At 33.3% G+C, this 20,018-nt stretch overlaps 2 protein-coding genes across 11 annotated transcripts; both read right to left on the bottom strand.

Moving 5' to 3' along the window:
- Nucleotides 1-496: 496 nt before the first annotated feature.
- LOC129287934 (mediator of RNA polymerase II transcription subunit 15a-like) lies at nt 497-6,983 on the bottom strand. Of its 8 annotated transcripts, none has more exons than XM_054924222.1 (9): nt 6,596-6,977; nt 6,049-6,163; nt 4,781-4,889; nt 4,615-4,660; nt 3,942-3,970; nt 3,594-3,668; nt 1,639-1,965; nt 1,253-1,327; nt 497-861 (listed from the first exon to the last, which is right to left on the bottom strand). In XM_054924222.1, exons 2-9 carry the CDS (start codon nt 6,111-6,113, stop codon nt 610-612), a joined length of 978 nt encoding a protein of 325 aa, XP_054780197.1. In that variant the 5' UTR covers nt 6,114-6,163; nt 6,596-6,977; the 3' UTR covers nt 497-609. The 8 variants fall into 8 exon arrangements, with proteins under 8 accessions (XP_054780197.1, XP_054780199.1, XP_054780195.1 ...); XM_054924224.1 differs by having other exon boundaries at nt 6,049-6,154; XM_054924220.1 differs by having other exon boundaries at nt 6,615-6,977.
- A 10,211-nt stretch (nt 6,984-17,194) lies between these two features.
- Nucleotides 17,195-20,018, bottom strand: LOC129288145 (mediator of RNA polymerase II transcription subunit 15a-like). 3 transcript variants are annotated; one of them, XM_054924547.1, is made up of 5 exons: nt 19,888-20,018; nt 19,196-19,303; nt 17,977-18,088; nt 17,747-17,873; nt 17,195-17,593 (listed from the first exon to the last, which is right to left on the bottom strand). In XM_054924547.1, exons 2-5 carry the CDS (start codon nt 19,252-19,254, stop codon nt 17,550-17,552), a joined length of 342 nt encoding a protein of 113 aa, XP_054780522.1. In that variant the 5' UTR covers nt 19,255-19,303; nt 19,888-20,018; the 3' UTR covers nt 17,195-17,549. The 3 variants fall into 3 exon arrangements, with proteins under 3 accessions (XP_054780522.1, XP_054780525.1, XP_054780523.1); XM_054924550.1 differs by having other exon boundaries at nt 19,899-19,967; XM_054924548.1 differs by having other exon boundaries at nt 19,862-19,928.

Here is a 20,018-nt window from a genome sequence, read left to right as displayed (position 1 = left end):
ACAAGAAAGAAGATAAATATTTGATGCTGACTCTTCTTTTTTCAACAAACATTTGGTTGAGTGTTGCAGCCCATGAAAAACTATATTTTAAATTTTTTTATTAAAATATTAATATGTTTATATTTATAAATCAATTTTTTTACATTTACGAGTCAAGTTTCTTAGATTTACGAGTAAATCTCCATGATTTTTGCATTGTTTAAATTTTACAAATTGATTGATTTACCAGTCAATTTCTTATATTTACATATTCCTCCAGAAATTATGAGCCAACTGTCAAAATTTACAACATAAAAACTATGAAAATTTACTTGTAAATATAAGATATTTTAGTTGTAAATATAAAAAATTGACTTATAAACATAAAAAACATTAATTTTTTAATTACAAAACTTTGGAAAAATATAATTTCAATTTAAAATCAAATCAAGTTGATTCCAGGTATGGAATATTGGAAACTAAAATAACTACCCGTAGGCAAAATTGAATCCACGAATTTATCATAAATCTTATTGGATCAAGAGAGTATGACATCAAACATGCCAGTTTATTGTAGATTCATTCCACTTGCTCTTATTCTTTCATCTTATAATTAGTTCAAAATAGACGCTACTGTGCTGTTTTGCTGCTAGATGCTTCAGAACTTGATAATACAGAAGCTCTGTAGCTGGCGGGAACAAGCCTTCCCATATCAATAAAAGTCATAATCTGCTTCTCATGTGAAGGTAGTTCTTCCCCCAAGCTTGGAGAAATGTTGCCCCTGGAAGTCTGCAAGAATGCTACACTACGCTCCATCTCCGCTTTAAACATCTTCAGCATTCTACACATAACCGACCCCACCTGCTGCGGATCAGAGTCGAGCTGGAAGAGGTACAAGTTCAAGGTCAGATACGATTATATTAATTAATAATGGATAAATTGTAAGTAAACTCATTGCCAATTAAGGGCTTTGGTCTGTTTCAAGAGCTTTGCAGACATTTTCTTGAACACCCTTGTGTGCAGAAGTTGCCCAATGTATCAGTCCATTAGAGGGGATTGGCTAAACCCCACTTGGCCATTCTTCCATATCAGAAGAGCTTTTTTTTTTTTTTTTTGTGGGACTGGCTCACCCAGGACTGGTTAGGTATGTTTTTAAAGAGGCTGATTTTAAAGTCAGTCTGTGCGAAAAAGGAGGATGCTAGCTGATTTTGCCAGTACTAATCAAAATATAATTTTAAAATTGTTTGGTCCCAAAACCAAGTACTTAACATACCTGCTCAATTTTATCAACCATTCTCTGGTGAATTTCATTCAATTCTGGCAAGTACATCTCCTTGAGCATTTGGATCTGGAAGTTGAAATGAACAGAATGAGATATGAAAACATTTGAAACCTCGAGAATTCCAATACAATCAGATCTGTTTCACTCAACTTAACATTAATGCATATAGATTGAACATGACAAATTTATGGTATTAGATAAGAAAATATAAATACTCCATGAAAGATGTTCATTTTTTCTACTATTATCTAAATTGCTCACAATAAAAACAATCAAGGGGCTCTTCAGTACTTAATTTTTCAGTTTATTTGAATATTTTCTGTTGTTCCCGCCAACTTCATTGAGAAGATAGAAGTGATAAAAAATGGCATATTTACCCTTTGGTATGCTTCTTGGGATTGCCCTTCAGAGTTTATTTGGTTTTCATGAGACTGCACATGAGTAGGTCGGGATGGTGGCAGAAGCAAGGAGTGCATAGCAGGCAGCGGAACCTGTCCAAGCGGCAGTGACAATATCCATGGTCTATGTTTATTTACAAAATTTATAATCTGCTTCTCATAGAAGAGTAATTTTTCCTTGAAGGCAGGGGAAATCTTGCTCCTGGAAATCTGTAGGAACGGTATAAAATCCTCAAGCATTGCTTTAAGTATCTTCAGCTTTTCATGCTTGTCTGCTGACTCTGCTTGTTGTGGATGGGAGTCGAGCTGATCAAGTGATATAGGTACAACGACAAATATGGTTATATTGACAAGCTATAAGCAAAGTCATTGGCATATAAATCATCTTCAACTTGGAAAGCAAATCAAGCTGACAGACAGACATGTAGAAACAAGGCTAAATACAATTACATGAATTAAGTTTTAAGCAAACTCAATGAAAGTGGTAATGTAACACGCACATACACTGCCACTTGTGCAGACATAGGGGATTATGGGGATTGGGGAGAGATATAGAAATGGAGAGAAGAAAAGGAGTAATACAGGACAGAGAGGTGGGGGAGTAACTATCTGAGCAAGGCAGTAATATTTCATTCTTCCAAAAAGAGTTCACTCACGTGAGCTGTTATAAGCTATTTGTAGAGTAAGATTTCCTTCCCGTGAAGGAAACTGATAAGACCCCATCTCCTGTCACTATGAAAACTCACAAAAAGGAGATATAAAAAGAATGGCAAAGGGCAGAAAATATGGAACTATGGGTTTAGGAGAAAATCCTATGGGTAAAGACCAGCTGACACATCAAAGTGGGGTAGTAAAGCTAGTGTTTTGGCAGGGGCAATCTACTTTGGCTTTTTAAATCCATATGTTCGTGTAGAAGGAAAGTGGGAGTATTTTGAAAATTGGAGTGTTGTGGAGAGCTCTGGCCTCTCGAATGCCAGGTTGGGGTGGAGGAAGTTCATCTTGCTTCATCATTTGTTCATGCGTAGCTTAGGTTTGTGTTGCTGTATTGGGTGTATGTTGTGTTGTTTCATCATATTTTGTGTTGTTTCATGTACTCTGTAATTTCAGCTCCTTATTCTGCTTGCAATACAACTCCGTTAGTTTGTTTAATCCCATTTGTGGTGTATTTTCTGTATTTTCGTTGGTTTTAAGTTTATTAGGATAGAGGGTTGCAACAGAAACATAAAGCAGAAGTGAATAACATTAAAATAACATTTAGTCAATTGCCAAAATAACACAAAACAAAAGGCATAATACAAAAATAATTTTTCTTATCTTTCCCAATCTTCCGTCATTTCTGAGCAAACTGATGTAATACACACACTGCCACTGATGCGAATAGAGGGGTTTATGGGGAGAGTTGGAGAAATAGAGAGAAGGGGTTGGGGGGGGGGGGACAGAACAAAGATGATGGGGTAGAGGAGGGACAGAACAAAGGAGGACAGGGAGTAACAATCTGAACGAGGGGGTAATATTTCATTCTTTTTTTTTTTTTTAAAAAAAAAGGGTTCCCCTAAATGTGCAGTTATAAGCTATTTCTAGTGTAAGATTTCCTTCCCATGAAGGAAATAAACCAAGCCCGCTTGAAAGGTTTCCTTCCCATGAAGGAAGCACAAGGCAAAAGTAAATAACACTCATTCACTTGCCAATATAACGTATAAGAAAAACATGAAAACTGTATTTATTTTTCTATGCTAAATCTTTCCAAATCTTCTATTCTATAAAGTGGTTTCATGAAGCTTGGCACTTGTTAATATGGCTGAACAGTACATGTATTACTCCAGACTCACAAGTCATGACTACCACCGTAAAAACAAGGATAAGTTAAAAAAAGACAGCTTTATCCATGATGGTATTAACAATTGTTAACTTTAAAAATTGAGTACCTAACGTACCTCCTGAAGTCCATATGCAATTCGTTGGTACATTTCATTCAAATCGGGCAAGTGCATGTCCTTCAACATTTGTATCTGTAAGTTGAAATAAACACAATAATAAAATAAATACATTTGAACCTTGCAATTAGATCACTTTCACAACAAAATATGTCGAGATTGCAAAGCATTGGATTTGGCATTGAACATGGTCAGAAATGCGAGTTCTAAACAATGTCCATAATTTGCATCAACAACAAAGCAACCAAGGGGCTCTTAAATACTTGCTTCTGAGTTTATTTGACAATTCTATGTCGTCCTACCAATTTTAATAAGGAAATAGAAGAGATAAAAAAATGGCATTTTTACCTTTTGGAATAATTCTTCTTGCATTTTCCCTATAACAGATATTATATTTAACATATATCAGTACATATTGCTCAAATAAATACAGGAAAATAGTACTCATCATTTGCTTATCCAAAAGGAAATAGAACAGATAAGGTAATTGTAAGAAACTCACAGAGATATTGTTCCACCAACTGCTAAAAATGAATTTATGAATTATGAAATATAGCAATATCAAAGCTTCTCGCTATAGAACTTCAATAAATGTAAGTTACCAAAAAGTTACAGGCTAAAAAGCAAACCTCTGTTTAATTAATGGAATAGTATCACCAGCTTGAGTTAACAAACATTGCACAAGCATAGTTACACATTTATCGCTTAACAAGCGAGTTGAATAAATAATATATATAGCGCACATAATTGATATTCCCTATAGATAAATGAAAAAAAAAATATTCATCTATGAAAGTCTAATCAACAGCAAGAAATCATATTTGTCATGAACAAATGCAACTGCATGAAAAAGCAGGGCTTGCATTAATTGCAGACTATTTGCACCTACAAAAATAAAAAAAAAATTAATTTCAGAGTTCAGACAACTTACGAATAAAGAAAAATCAAACAACCAAAATCTGAAATAGGCTAATTACTGAATTTGATGCCATATAAATGAGCATCAAGTTTAGAGACTTACTCTCCATTGAAACTGCCTCTGTAGTTATTTGCTGCAAATAATCCAACTGAAATTGGTAATGGAAAAAAGGGATGCCTCATTACATTTCAGTCTTCTAAATTTAAATTTTTCTACATAGGTAACATAAATGATGATAATGATTTCAAGATTTGATATATGAGCATACCTGGCTTGTTGCAGTAGCAAAAGTCTTCTGCTCAAGACGTTGTGAAAATTTTTCAAGTTCATGCTGTTCATCATCATCCAAATGGTGATATTGCCTCATTGCATTCATTCTACAAAATCAAAAGAAAACGAACAGTTCTTTTACAATTCATTAAGCTCGTGAGGAGTGAGGACATAATACAGTTCAATTTTCTCTTTCCTTTCAAGTTTTATTTTGAAAGATATGCAAAAAATATTGTGATTTAAATCACACAAATAGATATTGCCAATGACCAATTTTCCTTTCCTAAAAAATATTAATCATCACCATCATTTTCATAACAACAAGTCTTATCTTCCCAAGTGAGGTCCACTACGTAGACTGCATAACATCATTGTACTTTATCAACAACCAAACCTTTCAGTATATTGCTAACCAAAAGGCCTCGTCTAATAACCTCGTAAAGATGACACAAAAAAACTAGAAAAAATGAAAGTGACAAAAATGACTCGTTAAGCTCAGCTCTCTAGAAATACAGGTAATGGGTCACTGGATATGATGAGATGAACTAAATAACACATTAGCTATAGAACTCAAAATAAAGAATAAGAACTTGTACACTGGTTAAATATTAATATATCAAAATAAAAAGAAAATATTAGACTATGAAAAACACATGTCAAAAACAAATCTTTTTCCCGAGCGAATCCTCCATAACCCAAAAGTCATATTCATCAATGTTAAATAGACAATACTGTAGTGACAATGATACAAAGATTCTCAAACAGACTTTGTTTTGCACATGTCCTGCCCACCATGGCGATAAGTACATGTAAGTATGTAACACTGGCTTGCCAAAGTTCTTGCATGAATCTAAACCACAATAATATAGCATTAATGTTTAGTATGGATTATAACTTCATGTATGAAGAACACCAGCACATAAAAGAAGTTGGAAAGATCTGAATCTAATTGTAACTCCGAATTCTAAATTATCATATTCAAACAGAGAATTGAGCAATAGCATTACAACTTTGCCAATCATGCACAATGGCACCATGAGCCTGCTACGGCTCCTTCACCAATAATGAACATTTTTGCCAATCATGCACAATGGCACCATGAGCCTGCTACGGCTCCTTCACCAATAATGAACATTTTATGATTAGTTTAATTTTATACGAACATGGGAAGTTTGATGGCAGTATTTCCATTTTACAGCAACCACATCACCAAAGCAAAAGCTCTTCAGATTGTTGAAGTAATACAAAATAGAGATTTAGGCCTACATTCGTTTGACAGATCTTTTGCGGGAGTAAGGCTCCAATTCATCTCTCCAATCAGTTTTATCCATAGCTTGTGCTCCACCAAGTGTAAGTCTCCAATTGTTGGTACCTATCAAATCTAAAATTAACTCAGATCCCAAAAGTAGATTATTGAAATCAAATCAGACTTTATAGGGAAATATATAGACGGGGATGATACAGGTAGATAAGTCAATGCAAAGGAAATCGATGGAAATTATTGTTTTGCCTTCGCCGATTGCCACAGAACCAAACCAGCCATCACGAATCATTATACATTTTATCTTCATACTCTAAAAACACCAATGCAATTTCAAATGCAGCCAAGTCAATTATGAAATAATTTGTTACTGATATTTGATAGACAATAGAGATACGGCCTAGAATTCCATTTGATTAACCTTTTTTCCAAAGCGAATGATTCAATCCCATTCCTCTATTCAAATTGAGCATCCCCCTAAAACCCTTCTTTCAAAATCACCTCTTTCATGAAAAAGCTGACAATTATTTCAGTGAAAAGCGACGAACTTACTGAAAATACTAACGGATACCTAGTATACTACCCTGCGGAAAGAAGCCGAAGGAATATGATCAAATGATTGAAGCAGAGAAAGCTAGACGCAGAAGCACCGAAGCGAGGGCGAGAATGAGCGTGAGGGGTGTGACTTGTGAGAGGGTAATAATCCCGAGATGATACTTGCAGAGGCACGAACTGACACGTCCCGGCGATTTGGGTTAGGCCGAGTAAAGTAGTACAAAACGCCAAAATCTTTAACTTAATTCTGTTTGATCTTCAATTCCCTTTGTTATTTTCCGTAATGAGGTAGTCACCCGTTCAGTGCACCTGAGACTGAAGAGAGGGGGAGGATGGACATTCAAACGGAAGGGAATAAAATGGGCGGAAATCAAAAGGAATGCTTTAGGTTTCGTTTGGTTCGCGTTTCGTTTCAAACGTATTTTCACCAGAAACTCCCATGTACTGCGTTCTGTGGACAGTTAAAAATAGTGTTAAGTTTCAATTTTATTTTTATACTTATTTTTTAAAAGTGTTGGATACCTTATAATTTTAAGTGTGACAATTTTCCTCCTAAATTAATTTCTCAAAAATGAAAAATGCTCTTCTATTAGTAAATCATGAACTCTCTCATTATTTGGTAATGTGGCAAAATGTGAGGCCAAGAAAATTTATTGATGGGTTATCGATACGAATGCTCTCTATCGTCCTTTCCCTTTTTGTGATGGCATCGTCGTCCCTCCTTCAGTCTTCTCCTTTCTCTTTCCAATGCAAACCCTCTCCTCCATAGCCACCTCCCAAATCCAACTTCATATTCAACACTCACTTCTAACTCGAATTCTCCACCCCTCTCTCTCACAACAACAACAACAATGACTCCTCACTGCTACCTTGACTCATGGATTCAAAGGATTGCTGCCCTACCAACAAGAACATCTGTGATGAGGCTCGTTGCAAACCTATCATTTACACCCATCAATTCTCTGCCAAGCATGTCCCTTTTAATATTGATCCTTCATCCATAGAATCCTACTCTCTTGATGAAATTATTTATTACTCCTAATCTAGTGGACTTCTTGATGTTATGAAGAAATATGATGGTGAGTATTGGTGATTTCTGTTTGACTCTCATGTAAGCAAGACCACCTAGCTCCAGTGTTAGGAGCAAGAAGGAATGGATGTTACTCGAGATTTGACATGAAACTGATAGTTATATAGTATGTTAACGTCCGTGAATTTCGATTGCCTAAACCTTTTACTCATGAGGAGCTGCTTAACTAAGGCTATTACATTTACTTGTGAGACACGATTTTTCTCGATACTAACAACCATAGAGTGTTATACCCCTAATCTAGCCTCCTCGTGAATTGATGGAAATTAATTAGGTTTGAGTCCTTTGGAAAAACAAATAGAGCGGTCCCTTAACAATAATGAGACAATGATTACCTCTCAGTTTCAATGGTTGGCAATTTGGCTAATTTTTTATTCTTTTAAGCTTCCTATACCACGTAGATTTTATCACTACTCCTCCCTTTAAGCAAAATCCTATCATAAATGATCATGCCATCAACACATAGGATGCAATTTTAATATCATCAAACTCATTATATTGTACTTATCATTCTCAAAAACATAATCATACTCAACATATGTTTAAATTCAACATTTTCCTCTTTTATATATACTTAAACATTTGCTCACTGCAACAATCATACATAGACATATATGTTTACAAATTTCCAAACTCAACAATTTCATCTTATCACATAACTCATTCATAATGCCACAACTTGCATCAAATATAGGTTTTACAAATATAACACTTTTACATATAGTTAATCAACAATATTGACATATAGTTAATTAACACGCAAATGCATAAATCAAATTTTTCTCGATTATCTCAAAATTTTTATAAGTCAAAGGTTTATCCTTTAAAATAAACACTTTCAAAGCTTTGCTAAGTTCGAATGGTGGCAATGATGGTTTGTCTATAATTTAACCACAAGGATATTTATTAATATCCTTACTAGAATAAATTTCAACACTTGAACACAACACTCTCAACTCACCAAAATCACAACCTCTCACTTTCAAACATACCCATTGTAATGACCTAAGATTTAATTAAAATTAAATTTGATGGTAAGATATCTTAATGATATTATATATATATATATATATATATTGGTGCAAATTTATTATGAAGAAGAGTTGGTCTAGTGGAGAGTATGTGCTCACTTTTCTAATAGGTCATGGATTTGAATCTTATCAAGCCTTGAGCAAATATTTTCATCATTTTACTTCAGCCTAAAGCAAAATTTACCAAAATGCCCTCTTGTTAAAAAAATGAAAATGAAAATGAATGAATAAGAGTGGCAGATGAAAGAAAAGAAAAAAGACAGAGAGCAGTTCCTTCTTCTATCTTTTTTGTCCTCATTCCTTGAAGATTTTGTTGAGAGAGAGAGTAAGCTTAGATTTTCCCATCTTCAATTTTCCTTTGCCTTCTTCCTCCTTCGTTAACTATCTCATCGTCGATAATAATGAAGGGGGCTCACAATCAACGATGCAAGGTCACCTTCCTCGTTCATTGTTCAATTTTCTCCACTCCATTCCATCGATGCTAGATGTTACTTATCATTATGAACTGTGTGTCCATTCCTGTTATTCATTATGTTTAGACCCTAAAAAAAAGAAGTTTTCCAAGTTATATTTTAACTCTTAAGAACTGTATTTTTATAATTTGTTTCATACAAAGATATATTATTAATTTGTTGATTCTGATTCTCTATTTTCTCTTTTCTATTTTGTTACCTAATTATCAAAGATAAATAGTACCATTAATTTATAATACCATTGTTAATTAGATTAGTCACTTGTTTTCTGTTTTGTGTTTATGATTATCATTTATTTTATTTATTTATGATTTTGAGATGTTATTTATTGAAAAAAATTTTGCTATTCTGATAGTAAAAATGAACCTACTCTTCAGTAGACCTCATGGAACTCTTAAAGACAAGAAATATTTTGTTGCTTCAATTAGGTTGTGGATTAATGTAAATATTTATTCATTTTTTATTCTAGAATTTCTCCACGAATCATACAGGTAAGATCCTCAATTAAATTATTTTGATTTATACATGTATATATTGTATCAGAGTAGAACTCTAAATGCTATCTAGATGTTCTTTCCGACAAGTTGTAGAGATTTCAAGAAGTTTAACTTATAGCAGAGACTTTGCCAAAATTTCTACGGCAAACTTAAATATTTTGTTATTATGAACAATTGCTTAATATAAATGATGATTGTATGATAAAATTATAATTAATATATTAGATGTGTTAAGGGTTTAGGCTTATAGAATATAAATTTTCTTGTATTCTAACCGATCACACTTCAAAGTTTAGGTTGTGAAACCCATTGGATTTATTAGCTCCTTTTAACTCAGATTATCATTAGTAGATCATTAAACTACTATTAGTGGTTTCAAACACCTCCACCAACCTTTATTAATACCAATTTTTTGAATATTAATGGCACTCAAAAACTAAAAACTTGTAAAACCATTAATGTTAGATTTAAATGACCTAAATAACTCTCATTAACTCTATTTAAGTCAATGAGTTTGGACCCATAATTTATATGGATCAAAAATCATCATTTTAACTTAAACTCTAACTCAACTCTTCAAAAAAAAATGAAAAGGGTGAAGGAAAGGGGTATAAGAGACTTACCTTGAATGTGTGGAGGCTCCAAAATGTCTCCAATGATCCATAATCTCAAGCCTTAGCAGAGCAAAGCATGAGCTCTCCATTTACTCTTTGTTTCTTTTTCCCATTTTTGAATATTGCTTTTTACCATGTACCACAACATGTGAGGTCCTTTCTCGCAGCTTGCCACACATGCATCATGAGAAATAAGTTGCATGTTGCAGCATGTGGCATAGAACTTCCTTCCTAAGATTTTCTCACCTTTTTATATCTAGACAACCCGACTTTACTTTAGACCTGAATTTAAGGCTAAAACTATAATAAAAAAAAATATTTGTTAGATCTTCTTGACCACACACCACATCAATTTACTAAATTATCTCAATTTAATTTAGTTAATTAAAGTTAAATTTTTTAGATGTTATAACAATCTCCTCCCCCTTAATTAAAATGTAATTTTTTTTTTGGCCAGTGTGGGAGAAAGAGTGAGGGATTTGGAAATAAGACAGAATCAACAAAGTAGGGCATCGGATTTTTAAAAAAAAACGCCAAAACGCTGTGTTTCGCGTCCAGCCCGCATCTGCCATGTCGACCGTACCCTCCCGTATCCGAATCTATTGACAAAAAAATTAAAAAAGGATCTTGCGGCGTCCACGTTCGGGACACTGGCGCCATTTTCAACATATACGTGCTTCCTTGCTAACAGAGGTTGATAGCATAGATTTTGCCATGATCTTACGGTTTCTGGCTCACATTCTAAATATAATCAGACTGAAATTGGGAAATGTGAAACATACAATATTTCGCTACAGTCTATGTTATTGAACAAGATCTTAACTCTTCTTCACATGTGGTGACAATGACACATCAAGAGGGCTGTGAGAAATCAAATTACCATGACTCAGCCCCAGCAGCAACCTTTTGAAGTTCATCTAATCCCCTCAAAGCCATAAACAGGACTGAATCCTTCTAATGTGCCCAGTCTATAAATGAAGAAAACAAGTTTGATTTTTTTCTTAATAAAAAGATCAATGTATATGAATAATAAATAAAAAAAGTCACCAGGATAAAGAAAAGTCACCAAAGTATAAAAAGGACATTAATGGATATGGAGATTTTTTTTTCTTTTGTATAGATAACGAGACTGTTTTGAAATCATTGAGAAGAAAAATAAGGTCTCTCTTGAGCAGACCATTATGGGCGAAAGAATTTAGCAGGTGTGCATAGAAATTCTTCTAAAGCATAAGATTTCTATAGATTTATCTTGAGACTCTGTGTTTGAGAATCATTCCAGCAGTGCATACTCCAAAGAAAAAACAAATTGCCTTGAATGAAGACTCGAGGCTCAATTGAATTACTATTACAAATGATAAAAAATATTATTAAAAAAGCATAAAACATTAAACAATACTCAAAATAACAAGCATGATCAAAATGCATCATGGGATTGCACTTGAGTAGGTTGGGATGGTGGCTGGGTGATAAGTTATGGAAAGTTTTAGGACCAATAAAAGAGGGAAGAACACTAGAATCTGAATATGAAATTCTAGAGGGTGGAGAATCTCCAAATATGCTGAATAGCACTTCATTCATACCATAAACAAATGCACATAATACACTCATAGTTTCCTACAATAACTGAACATAACCGCCCACCCACTATGGCTGAAACTAAAAATAACTTACACATAACAGATGAATGTAGGGGTGAGCATTAGTCAATTCAATGTTAAAATGTGTAAAACCGATTGACTGAACAACATTAAAAATATGAATCGAATCAAACTGAATAAGCTAATCAAACAAAACAAAGACCAAATCAAAATTTGACAATTTGATTCAATCAATTAATTTAATTTTGAACTTTATGTTGGACTACTTGAATTTGGACCAATTTTATCATTTTTTTTAACTAAAACAAATGAGGCATATATATAAAATTGAGTTTGTAAAGTAATAGCTCATTTTAATGAAGGTTTAGTGTTTCAACTTATCATATTATATGTTTACTTTTGTTCAAGTATAAAATTTAAAATAATAAAACAAAATAAAATAATTAATAAACTAAATATATTTTTTAAATTAATAAATTATATATATATATATATATATAGAGATAATTCAGTTTGTTTGGTCTATTCAATTTTAAATCTTACTAATCAAATTGAATCGAAATATTTTAAAAAAAAGAATCAAACTAAAAAATTGAATAAACTGAATCAAATAACAAAAATTTCATTTGATTTATAATTTTGGTTTAGTTTTGTTCACCCTTACAACACATCACATAACACAACTACATAGAAGCTACTTGTCATGCCATTATTGGCCTTACTCCACTGAAGGACCATCATGGCTTTTCCTAGACTAAACCAATTGCAATGAGAAAAGCACCTATCTCAATTTCTTTTTAGGTACATTTCACATTTCTTTTTAGAAAACACTTTTCGACACGCCAAACAGTATCTAAAGAAGTTGATTCTTATCACTGGGGCAAGGAGAGTGAGCATAGCATGTGGGGGACCATGTACTGGCTGCAGCGACAATATCCAGGGTCTATATCTATTTACAAAATTTAGAATCCGCTCTTAAGGGAAAAGTAATTTCTCGCTCCTGCAAGTCTCTTGGGCTGGTATGATCTCCTTAAGCATTGCTTTAATTATCCTCAGCATCCTTTCACGCTTATATAAATCTGCTTGTTGCAAGTGAGAGTTGAGCTGATTGGGTAATACAGATACGAACACAAATACGGTTATGTTAATAAGTCATAAAGAAGCAAACTCATCAACATATAATCATCTTCAACTAGGAATTAGGAAAGCACAGTCAAGCTAGTAGAAGACACGCAGAAACATAGCTAAATACAACTATATGAGATTAAGTTTTAAGCGAACCTAATCGAAGTGGTTTCATGGAGGTTGGCACTGGTTAATATGGCTGAAAAGCACATGTATCAGTTACAAACATAATAACAAGGAAGAACTCAAAAAAGACAGCTTTATCCGTGGTGGTGTTAACATTGTTAACTTCAAAAAACGTGTACCTAACATACCTGCTGAAGTCCACATGCAATTATCTGGTGCATTTCCTTCAAATCTGGCAAGTACGTTTCCTTCCACATTTGCATTTGTAAGTTGTAATAAACACAATCATAAAATCAAAACATTCAAACCCTGCAATTAGCTCTCTTTCACTACAGAGTATGTCAAGATTGCAAATAATTGAACATGCCATTATAATTTAACATTGTCAAATGTCGGTTTTGTATAATGTCCATAATTTTCCTCAACATCAACCAAAGGGCTCTTAAATACTTACTTTTGGGTTTATCTCACTATTCTTTGTTGTTCTAGCAAATTTAATGAGGAAATAAAAGTGATAAGAAATGGGATATTTACCTTTTGGAAGAATTCTTCTTGCATTTTCCCGGTAACAAATACTATTTCAAACATATATGAGCACATATTGCTCAAATAAATAAAGTAGAACATCACTCACCATTTGCTTATTTAAAAGGAAATAGAACAGATAAGGCAATTGTAAGAAACTCCGACATATTGTTCCACCGACTGCTAAAAATAAATTTATGAATTATGAAATATAGCAAAATCAAAGCTTCTCACTATAGAACTTCAATCAAATCAAAACAAGTAGATTTTAATGTGTTAATATATAATATTAATAATAAGAGTTTGTTACAGAATAAATAATTTATAAAAAATCCACATGTCTTAATTCAATTGAAAACAAGTATTTTAAGTATATAAGGTTAAGTATATAAATTTTTTCTTTCAATAAATATAAGTTACCCAAAAAGTTACAGGTGAAAAGTAAATCTCTGTTTGTTAAGGGAATAGGAATCACCAACTCAAATTAACAACACGTCGCACAAGCATAATTACACATTTATCACTTAACAAGCCATTTGAATCAATAATATAGTGCACATAATTGACTTTCACTACAATTAATTGAAAATAAAAAAGCTAATTCCATGTGTCAACTACTGAAAGTCAAATCAATAACAAGAACTGCATGAAAGAGAAGGTTGTGTCATTAACAGTCTGTTTGCACTAACAGAAAAAATTAATTACAGATGTCTTACAAATAAAGAAACCTCCAATAAGTAAAATCTGAAATAGGCTAATAACTGAATTTGGTACTATATACTTGACAATCAAATTTAGAGACTTACTATGCATTGAAATTGCCTTCGTTCTTACTTGCTGCAAATAATCCAACTGAAATTGGAAAAATAAAAGAAATAAGTTTAAGGAAATCTATGTAGTGAAAACCGATTAATACAATACAGAAACATAACAAAGGGATACCTCATTACATGCTGAGTCTTCTACATTCAATTTGTCAACATAGGTGACATCAATGATAATGATAATTTCAAGATTAAAAATATGAGCATAGCAAAAATCTTCTGCTCGTTACAATGGGCAAATTTTTGCAAGTTCTTGCAATTCATCTTCATCAAAATGGTTATATTGCATTATAGAATTACAGCAACTCAAAGTAGCTCATATAGCATAGCTACATAAGAGCTATATGAAAGTTGCCGTGCAAGACAAGTGGTCAAGAACCAGGTTCCATTGCAATGAGCTACTGTAGTGCTATTAATAACTATGCCTGAAATGAAAATACATTACTAATATGCAACTTCAATTTTCTCTTTTCTTTCAACTTTTATTTTAAAAGTTACATAAAAAATACATAACCAATAGCATTATAAGTTATCGAATCGTGTACAATGACATCAGCAGTCTGCTATAGCTCCTTCACCAATAATGAACATTTTATTATTAGATTAATTTTACAAAATACACATGGGCTGTTTGATGGCAGCATTTCCATTTTACAGCAACTACAGAACCAAAGCAAAAGCTTTTGAGATTATCAAAGTAATACAAAAAGAGAATTAGGCCTACATTTGTTTAACAGATCTTCTGCGGGAGTAAGGCTTCAATTCATTTCTTCAATCAATTTGATCCATAGTTAGCGCTCCACCTAGTGCAAGTCTCCAATTATTGGTACCTATCAAATATAAATTTACTCAAATCACAAAACTAGTTCAATTAAATCAAGTCAGACATGTATAAAGAAAAATATAAAAGGGGATGGCACGTGTAGATATGTCAATACAAAGGTAATCGACAGAAAATTGAAAATTACTGTCATGCATATATCCACTGCCACTAAACCAAGCCAGTCATCAAGAATCAATTACAAGTTTTATCTTCACATCCTAAAAACACCAAGGCTAAAAATTTTGAATGCAGTCAAATCAATTATAAAATAGTTTGGTAAAAAAAATCAATTATAAAATAGCCCCCCTGGTCCTTAGTTGGGTGAGGTACTTAAATTATCAATATTATTTGAAAAAGAAAAAAATTTCTTAAGTTATCCTTATTACCGCATCATCTTTAAAATCACGTTGTTTCTCATACAGAACCTTTTAATCTACTCAGAGAAAATTACAAAAGGATAAAATTAGAAGAAAGAAATAAATAATCCTCTTTTTTTTAACAAAGAATGATCCATAAAAAGGATCATCAATTACATCGAGAGAGTGACTTATGACTATGAGTGGAGGGAGTAGTTTGTTATTGAAATTAATAGATAGTAGAGGTACGGCCTAGATGTTATGGACCCAAACAGTTCTATCAAAATATGCTGGCCTTCAACAATTTACTATATTTTAGCAAATTACATCTTCAATACCTTTCCTCTATTCAAAATTGAGCACCCCTATAAAACCCTTTCAAAATCCGTTCTTCCATAAAATAAGATGACAAATATTTTTTTTGCTCCTTTCCTTTTTTGAATACAATGGGAAGGCAAAAGGTTGAAAGAAACCAAAAGATCAAAGGTCAGGGCTATTATGGCCGTACTACATATCAAGATGGAGTAAAATCTTGCGGTCTTCCGACGGCTCAAACTTGATCATGTATTCATTATCTACATTAGGAGGAAAAAAACTGACAAATATTCAATGAAAAGCGATGACCTCACTCAAAATACTATTGGATACCTCGTATACTCTTCTCAATAAAGAAGTCGACGGAGCTTTTTTTGATGATCGAAGCGCCGAGCAAATGGAGGGCGAGAGCATGAGCGACTGGTGGAGTGAGGGATGAGACTTGAGAGGGAAGCCGCGAGGCAATACTTGCAGAGCTTCATAGGCACGAAATGACGACGTGTCCCCGCCTTTTCGGTTCAACCGTTTTATTATTACTCATTGCAAAGCAGTTTTAACTGCCAATTTTAATACTATTAAAATAATTTTAAATATAATTGATTGTATTTTTGTGACATTAAAAGTTAGACAAAACCATAATATTATAAAAATATATTTAAATACCCCTTTATGAATCCAAAATCATTATTTAAAAAAAATGAATGCATCCTTTAAGATTAAATTTCATGAAGTTTACATCTTTAAAAATGAGAGAGAAGATTTTATGTCTTATAAAAAAATGAGAGAAAATACCAAAAAAAAAAAAAGAAAAACTTCGCACAAATTCATTAATATCAATTTTAGAGGATGTAAATCCTTCTTAAAAATGTATAAACACCCATCATACATACTAAAATCAATTATGAATAAAAACTCATGGTTTCTTTAATATCCAAACAATCCTTTGCATAAAAATCAATAATCTACAATAAATATGACTTCATTCTGTCCTTGTTTATGCTTTTTTTTTTTTGAATTAAAAGAAAAGGTACTAATAATTTGAGTTTACAAGTGAGACTGAACGCACAACATCTCATTTACCAAAAAAAGCCTTCCATGCTACTAGGTTAAAAGGCCATTGGCATCATTTATGCTTGATAGAGGCTTTTTTTCACCACCTATTTATTCCAACTTGACAGAGTTGGTTAAAAAGTTCAAAGTTGAGAAGGAAAACATCAGCACAACAAAATTCTTTCTGGAATTAAAAAAAAAAAAATCTTTCTTTCTGGGTCCAGAGAAGTCACTCCAAATCTTCTTCGAGCACATTCCTTCAAGTTACGCCAGAGGCCTTATAAGACAATATTGCATAACCATACACTACAGATACAGAAAACACTTGAATTCAAATAAAATATTGTCATCACAAACATTTAGTCCTCATCATTTGCAATGGTTTGAGGAAATGAGTATCATAACAAAAGAGCTATCAATAGATGACAAAGTCAATTAGTCACTGTGATTGCTTCCTTTTTATTACATATTGTCTTACTCAAGCATTTCTCTTTCTCCTTCTGATCATATCACCTCCCTTTCCGGCACTTGAACCTCCCAAGCAGAACCTATTCGCCAACGGAAAAACTTGATTTACTTTTTACCACAAATAACATTAAAAAAATGTGTATCCTTTCAAGACAATAAAGCATACAGATCAAAGCACTATCAGTTATCACTTTGCATATGTCATCTGCAGCAAAGCCTTTGAATGACAATACCTGTATCTGAAGGACCATCCCTGTTGTCACCAAAGTTTGATGGCATAGGGTTTGGGTTTGCTATGGTGTTCTGGCCTTTAGCTTCCATTGTCAGCATCTTCAAGGATATTTTCCGAAGATAATCAGGCTGAAATTAGGAAATGCATGAGATGCAAGAAATCATGGCAATCCATGATATTGTACAAGACAAAATATCATAATTCATCTCCTTAGAACTGTGATGACTCCACCTGGCTCGTTGCTGCATCGTAAATCTTCTCCTCAAATCTTGCAGCAATTTTACGAAGTTCATCTAATCCATCTTGGCCAGAAACAGGAAGATGTCTTCTCAATGTTTCCAATCTATAAGGTGAATAACACCAGTTTAATTACTATAACTCATAGGGAAGCATATAGCATCAGACAGTCCTCCAAATAACAAGCATGATCCACAAGGCACCGTTCATGCCCTTCACATTTTCCAAAAGGAACTAGATATTACGCCATGCGATGGACAGGACATTAATTCTCTCCTGATTTGAGAGAAATGAATGTGAATAGAATGGAGATGTTTTAATGACTTGGATTAAAGAAAAAAAAAAAAGATAGACATAAGTGCTATAAAATTTTAAATGAATTTCTTTTTTTTTTTTAATTTGCATTACATCTTCTCTCATAATTAATGAGTTGAAATTAGGGTAATATTATAAAAATATAATTAATACTTCATCAAGTAGCTTATGCTAAGAACTAACAAGTTCTTCCAAAAGGAGCCCCATAATAGGGATCAGAGTGAGCGTAAAATAAGGATATAACTGAAAAAAAAATAAATGATAAGCAAACATATCATCTAGAGTGGATTGTTGAAGACTTGTGTCATCATCCTAGCACCTGACAATTATAAACGTCTTCCTTTTCCAAAATCCATTAAAACTTATCTAGTTCACACCCAAGATAGGCATATAACACACATTTTATTCCAAATATTTTGGGCCAAAGTGAAATGTAACAACAAATATCAGCAGCTTTCAAGGTCATAACGACAATATATAGAACACCAAAATAGTTCCTAGTCCCCCAACCAAGGCTACGGGTAAAGATAAGATAACACTGCCTTCTAGAAATCTTGAATGGAGCTCACATCCAGCGTTGAAAGTTTGAAATAGAAATGTCCAGCATTGTCTATAAATGGAAAACACTAGCGTGTCAAGAGAAATTGAATAAATCAAGTAATATGGTTCCTGAACCAGCAAATAGAAGAATCAGCGGTTTGATGGGTTTGCCAATGACATGCAATGCCTGTTATAGCTCCTTTACTATGGATTCAATGATATATGTTTTGTGATGAAATAAATTTAAGCGTCCATGACAAACGGGGGGATGTTAAGACAGCATCAACAGTTTGCACAGATGACATCTCAAAGCAGATACTACTCAGACCATCTTATTAATCAAATAGAGAATTTAGACCTAAATTTCATCGACTTTGCTTTGGCGAATATGAGGCAGTAATTGAGCCCTCCAATCATGTGTATCCATAGCACTTCTGCACCTTACGGAGGTCCCCAATAACCGCACCTATTCAATTCAAATTTGCGAAGGTATCAAATGAAATCAAGCTTTGAAAGCAAACAGAGAAATTGAGCACGTACTTGAAAACAAGCCAAAAGAAACTACTGGTTTAATATGAAAATTATGGACTTCAGATCATGCATATTCTCTTTTGAAAACCAAAACCCAAGGGAGGAAAAAAGCGCCTGATTTCAGCTCGCGTTCATAATTCAGCAAATTCCTCAAGTGAAGTGAAGAAATACTATGATGTGAAACAAGAAATTCCCCATCTCCATCTTTGAGGGCTCTAAAAAGTAATATTCCTGATGCATACATCAAATTCTTTTTGAGTGTGTTTCACTTCCGATAAAAAAAAACTGACACTTGATCATCCATCGTCTAGAGAATTAAGATTATTTTCCAAGTACTTTCAAATTCTTCAAAGATAGAAAATATTTCCCATATACCAGCCATCACAAAAGGTAGAGAGATTCATCTGAGTGCTAACAAGTACTAGAAAAGCATGGTATAAGAATCAGAGAGATATCATGTTTTCGAAAGAAAACAAAACTAAATCATGAATACAAAGAAAGAGAAGAACAGTAGGTCACTGGAAGTCTACGACCGGTGCCTTCTCCGAAGATGACGACGCCGGCGCTGCGAGGCGAGGAGTGAGTTGATGATGAGTGTAGAGAAAGGAAAATGTGGTCTGTACTACTAACTGCCGTGGTCGTCACTAAAG

Source organism: Prosopis cineraria, unplaced genomic scaffold, assembly GCF_029017545.1.
Source record: "Prosopis cineraria cultivar Desert tree isolate PC_DT_omini unplaced genomic scaffold, ASM2901754v1 PC12, whole genome shotgun sequence".
Classification (NCBI taxonomy): domain Eukaryota; kingdom Viridiplantae; phylum Streptophyta; class Magnoliopsida; order Fabales; family Fabaceae; genus Prosopis; species Prosopis cineraria.
Note: the sequence above shows the minus strand (reverse complement) of the source record. Positions and strands in the feature narration are given on the sequence as shown.